The sequence below is a fragment of the Ornithorhynchus anatinus genome, chromosome 7 (genome assembly GCF_004115215.2).
Source record: "Ornithorhynchus anatinus isolate Pmale09 chromosome 7, mOrnAna1.pri.v4, whole genome shotgun sequence".
In the NCBI taxonomy this organism is placed as follows: domain Eukaryota; kingdom Metazoa; phylum Chordata; class Mammalia; order Monotremata; family Ornithorhynchidae; genus Ornithorhynchus; species Ornithorhynchus anatinus.
The window spans coordinates 15,740,772-15,762,076 of record NC_041734.1 but is presented as its reverse complement, the minus strand read 5'-3'; the positions used below and the strand labels follow the sequence as shown (position 1 = coordinate 15,762,076).

General features: G+C 46.5%; 1 protein-coding gene and 1 non-coding gene across 2 annotated transcripts in view; both read left to right on the top strand.

The window, feature by feature from the left end:
• Positions 1-16,176, top strand: part of MEP1B (meprin A subunit beta) — a 29,817-nt gene extending 13,641 nt beyond the window's left edge. Inside the window, exons 8-15 of the mRNA XM_039912536.1 lie at positions 1,770-1,988; positions 3,125-3,277; positions 4,412-4,627; positions 5,897-6,346; positions 7,528-7,704; positions 12,172-12,322; positions 14,055-14,263; positions 16,079-16,176. Of these exons, the coding sequence (XP_039768470.1) occupies positions 1,770-1,988; positions 3,125-3,277; positions 4,412-4,627; positions 5,897-6,346; positions 7,528-7,704; positions 12,172-12,322; positions 14,055-14,263; positions 16,079-16,176 (1,673 nt within the window). The remainder of the gene's footprint in view (positions 1-1,769; positions 1,989-3,124; positions 3,278-4,411; positions 4,628-5,896; positions 6,347-7,527; positions 7,705-12,171; positions 12,323-14,054; positions 14,264-16,078) is intronic.
• Positions 631-768, top strand: LOC114813597. Its single transcript, XR_003761314.1, has one exon. It is a non-coding gene; the product is annotated as a small nucleolar RNA SNORA7 (small nucleolar RNA).
• Positions 16,177-21,305: the final 5,129 nt, after the last annotated feature.

Here is a 21,305-nt window from a genome sequence, read left to right as displayed (position 1 = left end):
TTTGTGGTAAACTATGTGAGGCAAGACAAGGCCACATGTCATTCCCAAAGGCTCAAGATAAAGAGGCCCCATTTGTTTCTCTTCAGTAATATTTGTGGTATTCGTTAAGTGCTTTCTGTGGGCCAAGCATTGTGCTGAGCCCTGGGGTAGATAAAAGGTAATAGCGTGGCTCAGTGGAAAGAGCATGGGCTTTGGAGTCAGAGGTCATGGGTTCAAATCCTGGCTCTGCCACTTGTCAGCTGTGTGACTGTGGGCAAGTCACTTAACTTCTCTGTGCCTCAGTTACCTCATCTATAAAATGGGGATTAAGACTGTGAGCCCCACGTGGGACAACCTGATTCCCCTGTGTCTACCCCAGCACTTAGAACAGTGCTCTGCACATAGTAAGTGCTTAACAAATACCAACATTATTATTATTATTATTCTTACATTGGACACCATCCTTGTCCAGCACAAACCTCACAGTTGAAGGGGCAGGGAGTACAGGTATTTAGGCTGCTTTTACATATGAGAAAACTGGGGCACAGATAAGTCACGTGATTTGCCTAAGGTAACATACAGCAGGTAAATGGTGAAATCAGCTTTAGAATGTAGCTTTGAGCTCTTTCCACTAGGCCACACTGCTTCTCTCCCCTCTCAGGGTCGCACCTGGAGAGTTTCCAGTACTCTACCAGTCTCGGCTATGGGAGGGAGAGTGAAGCAGAAGCCTACCTATTCCATTCCTAGCTTGGCCAGTGGCTAGCGAGTGGAAGGTAATCTGCTACAAGTCAAAACTCACCCATGCTGAGCAGCAGTGGCATGGGAGAGTGTCAAGGGTGGAGACTCGAATTTACTGCGCGGAAGGCAGCAATGGTAAACCGCTTCTGTATTTTTACCAAGATTAAGGATCCACTATCGGAACGACTGTAGATGGAGAGCGGGGTGTTCTGGGAGAGATTTGTCCATGGTGTCGCTATGGGTTGGAAACGACTCAACGGCATAAGACAAGACAAGACACTGCTTCTCAATGAAGCAGTGGAGACCCATTATCCTCTTGATAAACTGGTCGTTTCCCAGGGCTCACTGCTCTCCGCGGGCCATCTCACCAGCATCCTGATCTTATGGGCAATGAGTAGAGCCCAGGCCTGGGAGAGTCAGAAAGACCTGGGTTCGAATATCGGGATGCCACATGTCTGCTATGTAACCCTGGGCAAGTCACTTTACTCCTCCACCTCCACACACCTAGCCTTTCCTCTTCCACTCTCCATGCGGTTGTTTGGAATGAGACCATGGCTTAGAGGATTTAACAGCAGGTAATAATAATAATAATTGTGGTATTCGTTAAGCACTTCCCATGTGCCAGGCACTGTACTAAACGCTCGGTAGATACAAAGAAATTGAGTTGGACACAGTTCAGGTCCCATATGGGGCTCACAGTCTTAATCCCCATTTTACAGATGAGAGAACTGAGGCCCAGAGGAGTGAAGTGACTTGCCCAAGGTCACCCAGCAGATAAGTAGTGGAGCCGGGATTAGAACCCAAGTCCTTCTGACTCCCAGGCCCATGCACTATCCACTACGCTATGCTGCTTCTTGACCATTTGGCCATTTCAGCCTAAGGACAGCGTTCAACACACTTCTGGGGAATCACTTTGCAAACTGCAGTGAAAGATGATTCATAATCATTCCAGGTCCGTTGCATTTTCCCCTTCTCCATCTGAAGACCCTTGACTATGTTCTTCAAGGGTCTACAAATCATGGGCACTAACTGCTCTTTTTTAAAAACATTAGGAAAGGAGAATAATTTCAACGTATATGATGACACCAAATCTAACTCCCTGAACACCCCCTATGATTACACATCCGTGATGCACTATAGCAAGACTGCATTCCAAAACGGAACTTTACCGACCATCATCACCAAAATCGATGACTTCCTGGATGTGATTGGACAACGGATGGATTTCAGTGATAATGATCTGGAAAAGGTGAATCGGTTGTACAACTGCTGTAAGTATCTTGGCTTCTCTGAGAGCCCTTTGGGACCACTTGGTTGTTCCTAGGAAGTGTTCTTGGGCCATGGACTTCCCAGGATCCAAAACAGAAGGCTGACACAAGGCAATCGGTATCTGTGTCCAGTCTGCTCTTCTGGCACCTAGACCTCTCAGTGATAATGATAATGGTGGTATTTTTTTTAAGCGCTTGCTATATACCAAGCCCTGCATTAAGTACTGAGGTAGTTACTAGATAGGTTGGACACAGTGCCTGTTCCACATGGGGCTCACAGACTAGGTAGGAGGGAGAAGGGGTATCGAATCCCCATTTTACAGATGAAGAAACTGAGGTGTGGAGAAATGAAGTGACCTGCTCAGCAGGCAAGTGGCAGAGCTGGGATTAGAAACCAGGTCCTTTTGACACCCAGGCCTGTACTCTTGCCTTTAGGCCCAACTGCTTTGCTCTTATTCAGACTTGCATCCTGATTTGCAGCACCTCTGGGCTGCTCCTTGGTCAAAGGATTTGCATCTGGGCCTTTTTTATGGTATTTCTTAAGCGCGTACTATGTCCCAGCCACTGTACTAGCGCTGGTTAAATACAAGCTAATCAGACTGGACACAGTCCACGTCCCACACGGGACTCACAGTCTTAATCCCCATTTTACAGACGAGGGAACTGAGGCCTAGAGAAGTAAAATGACTTGCCCAAGATCACACAGCAGACAAGTGGCAGAACTGGGATTCAAGGAGTCCTTCTGAGACTCCTAAACCCATGCTGTTTCCATTAGGCCATGCTGCTTTTCTGGGGCTTTTGATAGTTGCCCTAGAAGCGGACACATCCAGACTCTTGCTAGTCCAAATGCAAGGGAAATTCACACATATGCAGGCTGGATTGCTCCTGAAACATTTGATGATTTTGGTTGTAATGGTGCAATCCAGAAATCCACCTACCTGAACCCCTCAGGGGCCAGGGGGCCCTGTGTAATCAGTCCTCAGCCAAGGACTTCCTTCCCAGCACCTCCTATGATGCTTGCTCAGTACTCTTCCTAATAGGAGCAGAAATAGCAGGGGTGATTAAGTATAGCTGATTTTCATTTATAAGCAAGCAATTCAACTCTGAGAGAGTCATTAAGCTGCTTTTATCTTTCATAGCCTCCTCCCTCACCTTTATGGACTCATGTAATTTCGAACTGGAAAACGTGTGTGGCATGATTCAAAGTTCGGAGGACACTGCTGACTGGGAGAGAGTTAGCCAGATTTCCAACGCGCCACAGGCTGATCAGTCCAACATGGGACAGTGCAAAGGTAACTTGTCCATAATGCCTCTTCGACAGCTTTTTCTTCAGTGAGATCCCTCCTCTCACTCACGGCAGGGGCAGATGCTGAGTCAGATGGTTTAAGAACCGAGCTGGTGTCTGGGAGGGGATTGTTAATAAAATATAATGATAATATAAAACAATAATGATTGTGCTGTTTGTTAAACATTTACTATGTGCCAAGCACTGTACTAAGTGCTATCAATCATACTTACTGAGCACTTACTGTCTGCAAAGCACTGTACAAAGAGCTTGGGAGAGGACAATATAACAATAAACACAACAGAGCACAATACATCAGAACTGATAATAGCAACAGGTTGTCCACAGTGAGCTTACACTCTAGAAGATAGAAGGCAATCAGGTCAAATTGCCTGTTCCACCCAGGGTTTACAGTCTAAGGGGTGCTGGTAGAGCAATTATTTAATCTCCATTTTACAGATGAGGAAACTGAGGAACAGAGAAGGTAAGTTGCCCAAAGTCGCATAGCAGGCAAGCGGCAGAACTGTCCTATGCTCCTTCCACTAAGCCCATCACTAGTACTTCTTAATTGGTAGTTCAGATGATATTCCACCAGTCCAAAAGATCAATCAATCCTTTTTATTAAGCACTTTGTGTCTGTAGAGCACCGTACTAAATGTTTGGGAGGCTACAATGCCACCAGGTTGGTAGACATGTTCCCTGCCCACAAGGAACTTAGAATCTAGAATTCTTCACTGTCTTAAGTCATTAATAGAGTGAGGAGTTTTAAGTAAAGTTGGTAAAATAATGATAATTAAGGTATTATTAAGCACTTACTATGTGCTAAATTCCACGATAGGTAGAAGGTTATCACATTGGACCCAGTCCTTGCCCCACATAAAACTCACAATTTTTCATAACCCCATTTTAGAGCCAAGGAAACCGAGGCCCAGAGAAGTTAAGTAACTTGCCCAGGGTCCCCAGTCCCGTGCTCTTTCCCCTAGCCCACACTGCCTCATAACTTAACTATGAGATAGACAAAGGAAAGTGGAAAGAAGTTGAAACCCTTGAAGAATCTAGTTGACTTTGACATTACTAGTTAACATTAAGTAAATTCATATCTTTATTTTTCCCTCAATCCTTTCTTTGAACTTTCTAACAGATGCTGGTTTCTTCATGCACTTCAACAGCAGCAATGTCAAAGAAGGCGGCAATTCTTTCCTGGAAAGCCGAATACTCTACCCCAAGAGAAATTTTCAGTGCCTTCAGTTTTACTACTACAACAGCGGTAGTCTAGATGACAAGTTGAAGATCTGGATCAGGGAGTACTCTTCAGACCACGTTAATGGAACCTTAAACCTTGTGGAAGAAATTATAGGTTTGACCCACCCTTCTCATTAGCTATGCTTGGTTTCGGAGCGAGAACTTTGATCTTCTGTTCAACTTCTGGGTAGAGGGATCAGTTGCACACAATTGTGTGTGCGTGCATGACGTGTATCAACACCTACATAAAACCCACAAACACAAACAAATCTCTACCTGCTGCTGCCATTTTGGATCCCTCCCCGCCATAAAGCGCTTGGAGAAGCAGCGTGGCTCAGTGGAAAGAGCACGGGCTTTGGAGTCAGGGCTCATGAGTTTGAATCCCAGCTCTGCCACTTGTCGGCTGTGTGACTGTGGGCAAGTCACTTCACTTCTCCGTGCCTCAGTTCCCTCATCTGTAAAATGGGGATGAAGACTGTGAGCCCCACGTGGGACAACCTGATTCCCCTGTGTCTACCCCAGCGCTTAGAACAGTGCTCGGCACATAGTAAGCGCTTAACAAATACCAACATTATTATTATAAAAGAGCCATCTTAGTTGATTGATTCATAGGGGAACAGGAGCTTAAAATAATGAGTCACCAGCTGGCATTTAACTTCTCTGTGGAGCTTTGGGTAGGACGCAGAGGGTGTTCTATAAACACTCTGTTATTCTGATCAGCAAATAGCTTCCCCTCTGGTCAGTTGGTAAGCTCCCCTCTCCCCTGAAGTCAGTTTCTCTGGCTTCAAAATGCCTGCACTGTTCAGATGCTTCTGCTTAGAGCAGCTCAAGGTTTACTCTTTTGTTGAGGTGGTTAGCAAACAGGATCTTTCTCTCTACCAACAGTTTCAGAATGAATGCATCTCCCAATCCCTTCAGCATCTTCTGAATAAAAGCAAGGCTGGGGTTCACTGTGCTGTCTATTCCATGTGAGCAGATGGGGTTGTCTCCTGGTAATAATAATAATAAATGCGATATTTGTGCCCAGCACTGTACTAAGCGGCTGGGTGGATACAAACAAATCAGGTTGGACACGGTCCCTGTCCCACAGGGGGCTCACAGTGGTGTCACCATCTTCTCAAAACTACAGGTCTAGGTCACATGGCAGACAGGTGGTGGTCGAGTGGGGATTAGAACCCGAGTCCTTCTGACTCCCAGACCCGTGCTTTATCCACTAGGTGGCACGGTGTCTCTCCTGGTGGAGGTGGGGGTCTGGAAGAGCAAAAGGGACGAGCGTGAGAGACGGGGGAGCCCCGAATTGAAGAGTATGGAGGCCCATCACGAGGGTCTTAATTCAGCCCTGACTCCGAAGCCCAAACAATAACAGAGGATTCTTCCTTTGCAGGAGCACCTGAGGACACCTGGCAACTTTACCACGTGTCACTGAATGTGTCCAAAAAATTCAGAGTGGTGTTTGAAGGGGTCCGAGGAGCCGGGACGTCTCCCGGCGGTCTCTCGATCGATGACATCAACCTGTCGGAGACGCGGTGTCCTCACCACACCTGGAGAATCAGAAATTTCACACACCTTCTGGACACGAGCTCGCAGAATGGAAAAATATTCAGCCCTCCATTTTACTCTCCTAAAGGATATGCTTTTCAGATCTCGCTGAACATCAGTGATCCGGTTCAAGTCGGCATTTTCTTCTACCTGATCTCCGGAGCCAACGACGACTCGCTGAAATGGCCATGTCCCTGGCAACAGGCCACCCTGACCCTTCTGGATCAGAACCCTGACATCCGGCGACGCATGTCCAATCAGAGGAGTGTGACCACGGACCCCGAGGAGAAAAAGGGTCAGTGATTTGCAATCGTTATCGCTTACGCCAGGCACCCTTGCTTTGAGCAGAGAGGAAGCAGCGAGAGCAGAAAAACTTGGCAGTGCTGACAGCCCTGGGGAAGCTGTCTAGCCTCGTGGCAAGACCACAGGACAGCAAGAGGGAGGCGACCTGGGTTCTAATCCAAGTTCCACCGCTTGCCTGTTATGTGGCCTTGGGCACGTCCCTTAACTTCTCTTGTTCTGTTTCCTCATCTGTAAAATGGGGATTAAAAATGTCTGTTCTATCTTCCCCTTAGACTAGGAGCCCCATGTGGGACAGGTAAGATGTCTGATCTGATTATATTGATCTCAGAGTTTAGCACAGTGCTTGGCACATAGTAAGGGCTTAATGAATACCACAATGGTTATTATTATTATTTACTTTTCCTAAACTCCTGGAAGTATTTGTCTCTCCTCTCTATTCTCACAATAAGCTAAGAAGCCAAATGCGGATAGGCAACTTACTTTCCACCCCTTCCTGTCATCCACCCTGAGTTTCCCAATCTGCCAAGTCTGTTATATTGTACTCTATCAATCAATCAGTCAAGTAATTGCATTTACTGAGCACTTACTGTGTGCAGAGCACTGTAATAAGCACTTGGGAGAGTACAGTACAGAATTAGCAGGCACGTGTCCTGCCCATAATGAGCTAACAGTCTAGAGGGGGAGACAGACATTAATATGCATAAATGTTATGATGAACAAAACAACCGATGCAACTTTTAGAGACTGGTACAGCTAGTTTAAAGTTGAAAATCTCTAAGAGGGACACATCATAAATTGTATTTTCTTCCTGGTTGGAAGAAGTTATTTCTCACCCTTCCCTTATGGATCCTAAAGCTCTCCATCCCTTTTTAACAAGCAAGCGAAAAGCTCAATACCCACTTGTTCCCAAAGGGAGGTGGGATGGATGCAAGCAATAATGGCTCATCAGAGCTGGGGGTGGGGAGGGAATTTCAGCATGGCGAACAATGAGAATGGGCCACTTTTCCCATTCCCACCACCCGTATCTTCTGGAGAAAGGATCCCAGGCCAAGAAAATCTTGTTGGGTCCTTTCTACCTGGAGTTTTAAACTGGATCCCCAAGGATAGAATGCTCCACTGCTAATAAACTTGGTTTGGCAGAGAACAATCAGTGACTCTAATTTGCTCTTTCAGGTGATACCTTCTATTGGGATAAGCCTTCGACTGTGGGAAGAGAAGAAAGCTTTCCTAATGGAACAAAGTTCAAAAGAGGTCCTGGGAAAGGATTTTCCACTTTCATAACCCAGAGCCGACTGAGGAGCAGGGATTACATCAAAGGAGATGACGTTTATATCCTTCTGACTGTGGAAGGTATGACAATTGACAGGAATGCTAGTGACCAATCCATCTATTCATCCTATTTATTCATTCATTCATTCAATAGTATTTATTGAGCGCTTACTATGTGCAGAGCACTGTACTAAGCGCTTGGGATGAACAAGTCGGCAACAGATAGAGACAGTCCCTGCCGTTTGACGGGCTTACAGTCTAATCGGGGGAGACGGACAGACAAGAACAATGGCACTAAACAGCGTCAAGGGGAAGAACATCTCGTAAAAACAATGGCAACTAAATAGAATCAAGGCGATGTACAATTCATTAACAAAATAAATAGGGTAACGAAAATATATACAGTTGAGCGGACGGGTACAGTGCTGTGGGGATGGGAAGGGAGAGGTGGAGGAGCAGAGGGAAAAGGGGAAAATGAGGCTTTAGCTGCGGAGAGGTAAAGGGGGGATGGCAGAGGGAGTAGAGGGGGAAGAGGAGCTCAGTCTGGGAAGGCCTCTTGGAGGAGGTGATTTTTAAGTAAGGTTTTGAAGAGGGAAAGAGAATCAGTTTGGCGGAGGTGAGGAGGGAGGGCGTTCCAGGACCGCGGGAGGACGTGACCCAGGGGTCGACGGCGGGATAGGCGAGACCGAGGGACGGCGAGGAGGTGGGCGGCAGAGGAGCGGAGCGTGCGGGGTGGGCGGTAGAAAGAGAGAAGGGAGGAGAGGTAGGAAGGGGCAAGGTGATGGAGAGCCTTGAAGCCTAGAGTGAGGAGTTTTTGTTTGGAGCGGAGGTCGATAGGCAACCACTGGAGTTGTTTAAGAAGGGGAGTGACATGCCCAGATCGTTTCTGCAGGAAGATGAGCCGGGCAGCGGAGTGAAGAATAGACCGGAGCGGGGCGAGAGAGGAGGAAGGGAGGTCAGAGAGAAGGCTGACACAGTAGTCTAGCCGGGATATAACGAGAGCCCGTAATAGTAAGGTAGCCGTTTGGGTGGAGAGGAAAGGGCGGATCTTGGCGATATTGTAGAGGTGAAACCGGCAGGTCTTGGTAACGGATAGGATGTGTGGGGTGAACGAGAGGGACGAGTCAAGGATGACACCGAGATTGCGGGCCTGCGGGACGGGAAGGATGGTCGTGCCATCCACGGTGATGGAGAAGTCTGGGAGCGGACCGGGCTTGGGAGGGAAGATGAGGAGCTCAGTCTTGCTCATGTTGAGTTTTAGGTGGCGGGCAGACATCCAGGTGGAGACGTCCCGGAGGCAGGAGGAGATGCGAGCCTGAAGGGAGGGGGAGAGGACAGGGGCGGAGATGTAGATCTGCGTGTCATCTGCGTAGAGATGGTAGTCAAAGCCGTGAGAGCGGATGAGTTCACCGAGGGCGTGAGTGTAAATGGAGAACAGAAGAGGGCCAAGAACTGACCCTTGAGGAACTCCAACAGTTAAAGGATGGGAGGGGGAGGAGGCTCCAGCGTAGGAGACCGAGAATGATCGGCCAGAGAGGTAAGAGGAGAACCAGGAGAGGACAGAGTCCGTGAAGCCAAGGTGAGATAAGGTACGGAGGAGGAGGGGATGGTCGACAGTGTCAAAGGCAGCAGAGAGGTCAAGGAGGATCAGAATGGAGTAGGAGCCATTGGATTTGGCAAGAAGGAGGTCATGGGTGACCTTAGAGAGAGCAGTCTCAGTAGAGTGGAGGGGACGGAAGCCAGATTGGAGGGGGTCTAGGAGAGAATGGGAGTTAAGGAATTCTAGGCATCGATTGTAGACGACTCGTTCTAAGATTTTGGAAAGGAAGGGTAGTAGGGAGATAGGACGATAACTGGAGGGGGAAGTGGGGTCAAGAGTGGGTTTTTTTAGGATGGGGGAGACGTGGGCGTGTTTGAAGGCAGAGGGGAAGGAGCCCTTGGAGATTGAGTGGTTAAAAATAGAAGTTAAGGAAGGGAGGAGGGCAGGGGCGATGGTTTTAAGAAGGTGAGAGGGAATGGGGTCCGAGGCGCAGGTGGAGGGGGTGGCACTTGCGAGGAGGGAGGAGATCTCCTCTGAGGATACTGCAGGGAAGGATGGGAAAGTAGGGGAGGGAGTTGTTGGGGGGGAGGGGAGAGGCGGAGGGGTGACTTTGGGGAGCTCAGACCTGATCGTGTTGATTTTCGTGAGGAAATAGGTGGCCAGATCATTAGGGGTGAGAGATGGGGGAGGGGGAGGAACAGGGGGCCTAAGGAGAGAGTTAAAGGTCCGGAACAATCGGCGGGGGTGACGGGCATGGGTGTCGATGAGGGAGGAGAAGAAGCTTTGCCTGGCGGAGGAGAGGGCAGAGTTAAGGCAGGAAAGGATAAATTTGAAGTGTGTGAGGTCGGCTTGGTGCTTGGACTTTCGCCAGCGGCGCTCAGCAGCTCGAGCATAGGAGCGTAGGAGGCGGACGGAGGAGGTGATCCAGGGCTGTGGGTTAGTGGCGCGAGAGCGGCGGAGGGAAAGGGGGGCGAGAGAGTCGAGATGAGTAGTGAGGGTGGAGTTGAGAGCGGAGACCTGATCGTCGAGAGTGGGAAGAGAGGACAGGGCGGCAAGGTGAGGCGAGATGCTATTGCTGTGTCCTGAGTACTCGACTAGACACAAGGGAGAGTAGAATTGAAATAAAAGCCAGAGAAATAAAAACAAAAGTCATCCTTGCCAGTAGCACAGACTAGGAGATAGAGCAAGGGCCTGAGAGTCAGAAGGACCTGGGTTCTAAACCTGGCTCTGCCACTTGTCTGCTGGGTGACCTCGAGCAAGGCACTTCACTTCTCTGGGCCTCATTTACTTCATCTTTAATGGGGATTAAGACTGTGATCCCAGTGTGGGAGAGGGACTATGTCAACCTGATTAGCTTGTATCTGCCCCAGGGGTCAGTAGAGTGTCTGGCTCAGAGTAAGCGCTTTAAAGTATTATAGGAAAAAAAAGGATCTTCCACTCCAGATAAAACAAGTAATGGACTTTTCCTGGCCTGATCCCTAAACACTTGAGCTCAAAACCTCCCAGGTATGAGATTTGGGTATTTCTTGGGAGAAGACTGTAAATTCCTTCAGAGCAGGGATCATGTCTACTAAGTGCATTGTGTTCTTCCAGACACTTAGTACAGTGCATTGAACAGTGGAAGCTCTCAGTAGATATTATTGATTTGTTGAAACTCTGCATCTATTTCCCACTTAATCCAGGAAGAGATTTTGTGGTTGGAGGTGATGCATTTTTTTTTCTTTTTCACTAGAACTTCCAGTATTTCCTGTCTGAGAATAACAATAATAGTAATTATGGAATTTGTTAAGTGCTTATTATGTGCTGGGCACTGTAATAATAATAATAATAATAATAATGTTGGTATTTGTTAAGCGCTTACTATGTGCCGAGCACTGTTCTAAGCGCTGGGGTAGACATAGGGGAATCAGGTTGTCCCACGTGGGGCTCACAGTCTTAATCCCCATTTTACAGATGAGGGAACTGAGGCACAGAGAAGTTAAGTGACTTGCCCACAGTCACACAGCCGACAAGTGGCAGAGCTGGGATTCGAACTCATGAGCCCTGACTCCAAAGCCCGTGCTCTTTCCACTGAGCCACGCTGCTTCTCTGTACTAAGTGCTAGGCTGGTTACAAGCAATTCATGTTGGACACAGTGCCTGTCCCACATAGGGGCACAGTCTCAATCCCCATTTTACAGATGAGCTGAGGCCCAGATAAGTGAAGTGACTTGCCTAAGGTCACACAGCAGACAAGTGGCAGAGCAAGGATTAGAACCCACACCTTCTGATTCTCAAACCCATGCTCTTTCCACTAAGCCATGCTGCTTCTCTGTGTATACAGGGTGGGACTCAAATGAGGTGCCATGAAACTTTAGTGTTCAAAGTGTGAGGAACCTGTTCAGGTCAAATGGAATTATTTTGACTGCCCTTCCACAGCTCAGCACTGGCCCATCCTTCTGGGTGAGAAAAATATTCTGAATTCCAAGAAAAGATCCCCATTGCAGCCACACAAATGTTGAGAGACTATTGGAGCAACAGAACCTAGTGGAAAGAGGCTCTGCACTGGGAGGCAGGTGATCTGGGTTTTAATAATAATAATGATACTAATGATGATATTTGTTAAGAGCTTACTACGTGCAAAGCACTGAAGTAGATACAAGGTAATCAGGCTTTCCCACATGGGGACTCACAGTCTTAATCCTCATTTTACAGATGAGGTAGCTGAAGCAAAGAGAAGTAAAGTGACTTGCCCAAGGTCACAAAGCAGATGAATGGTGGAGTCAGGATTAGAACCCATGTCCTCTGACTCCCAAGCCCCTGCTCTTGCCACTTAGTCTCCCTGCTTCCATAGTGGATAGAGCATGGGCCTGGGAGTTTGAACCTTTCTACCGATTCTTGCATTTAGCTCTCCTGAGCTTTTAGTCCAGTGCTCTGTCCACAGTAAGCGCTCAATAAATACGATCGACGGATGGATGGCTTGATAGGTGGATGGAATGGCCGGTGGAGCTTGACACTTTTCTCTTTTAGATATAGCTCACCTGGCAGAGTCCCAGCCACAGCCGCAGCCTACCCAGATCTCTTTATCCTCGACGGTGCCCAGTGTGGCCGACCTCTGCTCCGAGCTGCACTGTGAGAACGGGGGTGTCTGCACCACTAAAGACAACAAAGCAGAGTGCAGGTAACCCACCAGCTGGATCCCCGGCCCTACCTGCACGGTCTGGGACGCCACTGAGGAGGTGGATGGACAACCACTGGAGTATTTTGAGGAGGGGGGTGACACGTACTGAACATTTTTGTAGAAGAATGATCTGGCCAGCAGAGTGAAGTATGGACTGGAGTGGGGAGAACCAGGAGGCTAGGAGGCAGCAAGGAGGCTGATGTGGTTATCCAGGTGGGATAGCATGAGTGATTTTATTAACTTGGTAGCAGTTTGGATGGAGAGGAACTGGAGGATTTTAGGGATGTTGTGAAGGTGGGACCAACAGCATTTAGTGATGGATTGAATATGTGGTCTGCGTACAATAAGTGCTCAATACATAAGATTGTACGCAATGAGTGAATTGAAGGCACATCTCCTCCAAGAGGCCTTTCATGACTAAGCCCTCATTTCCTCTTCTCCCACTCCCTTCTGCATCATGCTTGAACTTGGAAATTCTCCCTGTTTTCACCTCTCCCTCAGCCCCAGAGCACTTATGTTCATACCCATAATTTATTTATCTATATTAATGTCAGGATCCCCCTTGAGAAGCTCACTGTGGGCAGGGAACATGCCCACTAACTCTTATATTGTATTTTTCCAAGTGTTTAGTATGGTGCTCTGTACATTATTAAGCACTCAATAAATATAACTGACTGATAGACTGATTGGGATGAGTTTTTCCCAAAAAGAAAAATTGGGGTCAGCTCTCCAAAATGAGCGAATCCAGGCCAAGAGTCTCCAAAATGAGGTGCTGTCCATTGGCCCCTTAACCTCATTTAGAATCAATCAATGATCAATCTATGATATATGTTGAGTGCTTACTATGTTCAGAGCACTATTCTAATTGCTTGGGAGAGTGCAATACAACAGAATGAGCAGATGCATCCTCTTCCGGTAGCAAGCAGCGAGATCAGTCTGAAAGAAATGTGAAATGAACAATAACCCAGATGGATTTCCCAACTGAGCTCCGTTCCCAACTGAAACCATCGAGGAAAACCATCGAGGGTTAGGGAGAGGTTGCTCTGCACATAGTAATTTTTCAATAAATATGATCGATTGATTGACTGGTTGATTGATTGATAAGTGGAGCTCAGCTTCTCTGGATAGTCCAGGATTTTCTCTCCAGGTTCCCTTTCATATCCAGGTCGGGGAAACAAACTGGGTCTTTGTTTAGACACCAAAAATGTCACCTCAGGTCCAGCACAAAGAGAATTATTTCTCCTGCCTTGAGGGGAAAAAGGGATTGGGGGAGGGGGATGTTTCTCTACCCATTCATTCACTTATTCAATCATATTTATTGAGCATTACTGTATGCAGAGCACTGTACTAAATGCTTGAGAAAGTACAACACAACAATAACCAGTGACATTCCCTGCCCACAATGAGCTTACAGTCTAGACTGGGGGAGACAGACATCAATAGAAATAAATAAAATAATAGTCTCAATCTCCATTTTATAGATAAGAGGTAACTGAGGCCCAGAGAAGTGAAGTGATTTGCCCAAGGTCACACAGCAGACACGTGGCAGAGCCTGGATTAGAACCCATGACCTTCTGGCTCCCAGACCCATGCTCTATCCGCTGCACCATGCTATTCTCACTATTATTCTAAGCACTGGGGTAGATATTAGATAATCAGGTTGGACATTGTCTGCACATAGTAAGCGCTCAATAAACACCACCGATTGATTGATCGACTGATTGTTTCATAGGTGTCCCGTGGGGGAAGACTGGTGGTATTTGGGCCAGAGGTGTGAGAAGAGAGGAACAAGACAGGAGAACATTGTCACTACAGTTGCTTCAACCATTTCGGTATTTGTTGTCATGCTCATCATCACTCTTCTCACATTCTACTGTACCAAAAAGAAGTACCTTCGAAAGATTCAAGATTTGACTTTGACAAATGTAAGTAGCACACAGGGTGGGTAAGAAAGAGTCAGAAGGAAGAATAGTAATTGTAGTATTCGTTAAGCACTTTGTATGTGCCAAGCACTGAGTTAAGAGCTGATATAGATACAATACAATAGGATCAGATACAGTCCCTGTCCCACACGGTGCTCACACAGGTATTTAACCCCTAAGAATCAAGATTAGAGACCAAATTTTGATTTCCAGTTCTGTGCTCTTGCCACTCGGCCATGCTGCTTTCCTAGCATTATGCATATGTAGATAAAGATATATATATACTTTCCAAGTTGCTGGGGAAATTTATAACTGCAGATGTATTTCAGACTATTCTCTGGCCAGGTCTCCACTAACAAATGGAGAACTGAGAACGGAGGGGATAATGTGTTTATTTCTGGCCACAGAGGTTTTCAAGCCAAATGTCGAGGAAGTAGGGGTGCAAAACTGCCAGAGAAGCACAGCATCGTGGGGTCTAGATTTCTTTAGCTCTTAGTAATAAGGTCAAGGGGCAATGCCTCTGTGGACATAGGACTAATCCGTCGCTCAATAACTGGTATGTACTGAGTGTTTATTGTGCGCAGAGCACCGTTTTAAGTGCTTAGGAAAATACAAGAGAGTTAGTAAATAAGATCCCTGCCAAGAAGAAGCTTATATCCTAAAGAGGGAGGCAGATATTAAACTAAATCACAGATAGGGGAAACAACAGAATGAAAGGATATGTACTGGAGTGCTGTGGGGCTGAGGTTGGGGTGAATATCAAGTGCTTAAAGGGAGCAAATCTGAGTGCATAGGTGATGCGGGGGGGGGGGGGGGGGCTGGGGGGTGGTTGGGTTGGGGGTTGGGGGAGTAACAAAGGTAGGCCTCTTGGAGGAGATGTGATTTTCGACAGACTTTAAAGGTAGGGGGAGTGGTGGTCTGTTGGCAGCACTTAACATAATAAGTGTGCTATCTATTAAGTGCTTACTCTGCACTAAGCACCGTACTAAGTACTGGAGTAGATATAAGATAATCAGGGCGGTCAAAGTCCCTGTCCCATCTGGAGCTCAAGATCTTCAAAGAAAGGGGGACAGGTTTTGAATCCCTTTTTTACAGATGAGGAAACCGAGACACAGAGAGTTTGGTAACTTTGCTCGGGGTCATACAGCAAGCAAGTGGCAGAGCTAGGATTAGAACCCAAGTCTTCTGTCTCCCATGGCTGTACTCTTCTCACTGGACCATGCTGCTTCCAGGACTGGGAAGGGGAGGGTCTGGAGTGGAGGGGGTGGGGAAGGGGAAGGAGCCTAATGTTACAGTAGAAGATGGATTATTGGGCATAGACCACTGAATCCTGTCTCCCAGGGGCACTCAAACTCTAAATTTATTTAATACAAGCCAACACCAAAGAAGAACCATACCGCTCCATTGCTAGCATTTCTCTGGCAGACCCTGTGTGTTTCTCAGATTCCATCTAGAAGGTAAATAAAAGATTGCAAGGGGATTTTTTCACATACTTCCCAAGATGTTTTAACCCTTAGATAAACAATGGAGATTATCCAGGAGTGGCTGTTAAAACGTAGCCGAGTTTTTTCCAAGTATGCTCTGAGGTTTTATGGTTTTTCTCTGCCAAGGCCCAGAGACTTTGGTAGCAATCACACATGTAACTGATACTGCAGGTGAAAGAATCCCTCGGGATAAAGGTTTGTGTGAAGGTCAGAAAAATAATCTCTGCCGATTATCTTGGAAAACAGGTGCAGCGACCTTGTTCAAAAATTAGACCATTTTGTTGGGATTTGTTCAAATTCCAGCCTTTTCAATTTAAGGATTGTCATTCATTGTTCTCTCTCCTTTTTAGCGGAATACAACATTCTGAAGTTATTAAAAGAGTGCCACCTGAAAATAAATGAAATTCTCCTCAAAGAATACTCCTCGGATATAATTATGATCACATGAGAGGCCTTTGGGGATTATGCCACTACTATTATTTTCTTACTTATGGAAACTTTCTGCGAAAAGCTCATTTCAGAGTGCTGTAAATGTCCTATTTGAATAAAATCATTTAGGGAGATTTGAAGTTGGTAGTCTGAGTCTTTGTTTTTTTTAAAAAAATAGTATTTGTTAAGTGCTTATACTATGTGCCCGGCATTGTTCTAAGTGCTGCGGTATCTTATATCTATATGGGGCTCATGGTCTTAATCCCCACTTTACAGATGAGGTAACAGGCTCCCAAAAGTTAAGTGACTTGCCCAAGGTCACACAGAAGACATGTGATGGAGCTGGGATTGGAACTCAGGTCCTTCTGACTTCCAAGCCTGTGCTCTATCCACTATGCCATGCTGTTTCTCTTTCCAGAATGTGTCTATTTATTATATTGTACTCTCCCAAGCGCTTAGTACAGTGCTCTGCACACAGTAAGCACTCAATAAATATGATTGACTGAATGAATGAAATGGGTTTACAGTATCTGTATGCAAAATCCACTACCTCAACACCATCAAGAACCATCCAACCACAAATGAGTGCTCCTCCTTCACTTGCACAATGAATTAATTAATGTGCCAAGCACTGTTCTAAGCACTGGAGTAGATACAAGCTAATCAGGTTGGATACAGTCCTGTCCCACGTGGGACTCACACTCCTACCCCCGTTTTACAGATGAGAGAACTGAGGCACAGAGAAGTAAAGTGGCTTGCCTAAAGTCACAGAGCAGACATGTGGAAGAGTGGGGATTAGAACTCACATCTTTCCGACTCCCAGGCCTGTGCTCTATCCACTAAACCATGCTGCTTCTCAACTGCTAAGTGTACAATTCATCAACTCTCTTTAAGTGGTCAATTATTACCTCCATTTCACAACCGAGCTCTTCTCCACTTGTTTCATTTTTCAGCGCTCTCCATCAGTCAGTCACTGGTCACTCTCTGTGACCATCGATCACTCAGTGGTATTAATTGAGTGCTTACTGTCTGCAGAGCACTGGACTAAATGTTTGGGAGAGGATGAGATGGGTTGGAATGAACTATCAATCAACCTAAGAGTGATTGATCAATTACCTCATCTGTAAAATGGAGCTAGGAGTGTGAGTCCCATGTAGGACAAGAACTGTGTCCAACCTGATTAACTTGTATCTACCCCAGTACAGCGCCTGACACATAGAAAGTGCTTTAACAAATACCATAAAAAAGGAAAAACAGAACAGTAGCAACTCACCTGTTCCCTGCCCTCAAGGAGGTTCCCATTCAATGGGGAAGACAGACAAAAACGCCCAACTCCTAGGTGACCATGTCAAGGATTTTTCACTTAAAAAATATCAGTCATATTTATCAGTCGTATGTTATCAGTCATAACATATCAGTCAACATTTCAATTGGCTTTGAAATTGCTTTCCTTAAGATGGGTTGAGACTGATTTCTTATTTTGGAATTCAGTGTCTCTTAGTTAACCTTTCCCTGACCAATTCTCACTCAGAGAGACTTTGTATTTCCTAGGTTTTAACATTATCAGTCAACATAACATATAAAGACTTTTAAGTTGGAAGAGTTTCTCCTTAGGTCCAGGATGAAATTTAGGGAACCAGATTCCTGGGGCGGGTGGGACATCAATCAATCAATCCGATTGCTTCTTAAGGCTATCCCAAGGACCAAGTCTGGGTCAAGGAAATGGGTGGAAGGTTTGAGCCCCAAATGGAAATGGAGTACTCTCCTGGATGAGATAGAAATTGTCCCAGGGATACTACTACTAATGATAATCGTGGTATTTGTTAAGGGCTTACTATATGCCAAGCACTGTCCTAAAAGTGTGAGGGTAGATATGAGATCATCAGGTTCCACATGGGGCTCATTGTTTTACTGTACTCTCTCATGTTCTTAGTATAGTGCTTTGCACACAGTAGGTGCTCAATAAATACGACTGAATGAATGAACGAATGAAGTAGGAGGGAGAACGGGTATTGAATCCCCATTTTGCAATGAAGGGACTGAGGCACAGAGAAGTTAAAGGAATCGCACAAGGTCACACAGCAAGCCCACGGGAGAGCCGGCATTAGAACCCAGGTCCGCTGACTCTCTGGCCCATGCCCTTTCCAGTAGGCCACACTGCTCCTCTAGCACTCTTCCGTCCAAGAAAATGGTGGTCCCAACATTGGGCTCCTTAGGCTGTTGTTTGCCTGCTAATAATGTCTCACCAAATCACACGAGCGTATGGCACCGGAGACAAAGATAAGTTGTCCCTGCACTATTAACTCGGCCTGCTTTTACCTACTAATGGCACAGATGCTTCCCTTTATGCCTGTCCCATTGCCGAGCCCTTGCTCATTACCTCTGAGAGGCACCCACAAAATGACTTTTTTAATATAGTCTTGTCCGGGCATGCTTGCTGCTAAAGATTTGCTTAAATGGTCAAAGATACCCTATTTAAGAAACAGGAAACACTTACATTGCACATTATCAACATTAGAATAGAATCTCATTATCCATTAGCTAGTATTTGGGCAATTTATAACTTACTTTAGATTGAGTTTTGCAGAATTTCTTGATCTTTGCCACATCATCAGCTGAAAGCCTAGGTATCGCGGCTTTGCTCATCAGTTTGATATTATTAGCTAGGATTATAGCCCTGGATATGTTTTCTAGCAGCCAAACTGTTTTAAGAGATTCTGCTAATTAACTATTAAATAAATGCCGGAATGAAGCTATCTTCATAACCGAGAAGTGGCTTTGAAATTGCTTTCCATAAAATGGGATGAGACTGATTTCTTATTTTGGAATTCAGTGTCTCTTAGTTAACCTTTCCCTGACCAATTCTCACTCATCTTAGCGAGACTTTGTATTTCCTAGGATTTAGCAGAGAAAATCTTTGCTCTAGAAAAATGAATGAAACTAACTTCCTAAGAAAGGGCACTTCAAACAGCTGCAGTCCGTCATTCAGCTGTTGCTACTTTGAGTTTAAGTGCCCTAGCAAAACACCGGGATTCCCAAGAATAATAATGTTGGTATTTGTTAAGCGCTTACTATGTGCCAAGCACTGTTCTAAGCGCTGGGGTAGATACAGGGTAATCAGGTTGTCCCACGTGAGGCTCACAGTCTTCATCCCCATTTTACAGATGAGGGAACTGAGGCACCGAGAAGTTAAGTGACTTGCCCAAAGTCACACAGCTGACAAGTGGTGGAAGTCATCCCTGTCCTGTATGGAGCTCACACTCTGAGGGCATTTTATCTCTATTTTATGGGGGAAGACACTGAGGCCCAGAGAGGTAAAGTGTCTAATTCAAGGTCACAAGGCAAGTCGGTGGGAGAGCTGGGTCTAGAACCCAGGTCCTCTGGTCCCAAGCTCTGCCCTTCAAGCCACGAGAGCCCTCATGAGGGACAGGGACAGTGCCTGGTCTCACTGCCTTATTCCCTAGTGCTCAGCACACAGTATAAACACTTTAATTACTATCACTATTTCCAAGAGGACCTTTGCTCTTCACGGCCCCATCTTGTTCCTACCACTCAGTCGATAAATGGATTTACTTAGGGCTCACTATGTGCAGAGCACGGTACTCAGTGCTCGCGAGAGTACAACACGACGGAATTAGCAGGCTCATTCCCTGCCCATAAGGAGCTTAGAATCTTGGAGGGGAGACAGACGTTAATATAAATATTTGATAATATTTTCGACTACTTTTTCGAGCTGAGGAAGATCACCGCCTGCAAGAAGAGTGTGAAGGGCCGGACAGGGTGGGCTTCGTCCAAACTCTGAAATCCACTCTGAAATCTGCCATCTCCAACTTTCCCCATTGGAGGGGAAAGCCTGCCGCCACGTGGACCCCGTTGGGCCTGCAGCAACAACACGAGCAGTGTAATGGGCCCAATCTCCCTGACCGAGTTTCAGGGGTCTTCCCTCGGTCAATCACTCAATCGATGGGATTTACCCAGCGCTTACTGGGTGCAGAACACTGTACTAAGCCCCTGGGTGGGTACCATCCGACAGAGCCGGTAGACACGATCCAGACCCTCAAGGAGGTTGGCAATTCGGTGGCTGAAACGAAACCCCTTTTTCCCGTCTCTGAGGCTCCGGCAGCCCGAGAGGAGAGAGGACAGCCAAAATCCTCTTTTCTTCCTATATAAAAACCAAGCCACGGTCACGGGCCTGGCCGGTGTTTTGCTGATGATCCTGAAGTTGATCAAGCTCTTCCTGTGGGCCTGGTGCTCTTGGCTAAATGCGGTAGCCAAGAATTTGCACGCTCTAGACTCTAAGCTCATTCATTCATTCGATCGTATTTATTGAGCGCTTACTATGTGCAGATCACTGTACTAAGCGCTTGGAATGTCCTCTACACTGTAAGCTTATTATGGGTCGGGAACAAGTCTGCTAATTCTGTTGTATTGTACTCTCCCAAGGGTTTAAAATAATGCTCCGAACATAGTAAGCGCTCATTAAATACCACTTAATGATTGATCCCTCTTCAGCCAGCGGCCCTTCCTTTCCTTGACTGAACTGCTCAGTCGGTAGCTTCTAGAACCACCAAGCTCTGGCTTCACTTGTACATTATTCTAATGCAGTCCGACTCACGGTAATCAGGACAGTGGTTGTTCTCCCGCAGCAGAGGTGTCCATTGCCCCAGCTTCCTCGCTGATCTCCCTGCCTCCAGCCTCTCCCCTTCTCCAGGGACGACTTCACTCTGTTGCCCACGTCATTTTTCCAAGGGCGGTGGGCTCCCAAAAGATCAGTCCTGGGCCCATGGCTGGAAAAGCAGTCTGGGTTAGGGAGTCAGAGGATTTGCATTTTTTTTTCATTTTTTATTTTTTTATAGTAACATTGGTTAAATGCTTACTTTCTATGAAAACATTCAGGACATGTTTCCCTACTCAAGAAACTCCAGTGATTGCCCATCCACCTCCACATCAAACAGAAACTCCTCACCATTGGCTTCAAAGCACTCAAACACCTCGCTCCCTCCTACCTCACCTCGCTACTCTCCTACTACAACCCGGCTTCCACACTTGGCTTGGCTAATGCCAGACTTCTCACCGCACCTCGATTTCATCTATCTCACCACCGACTTCTCGCCCATGTCTTGCCTCTGGCCTAGAATGCCCTCCCTC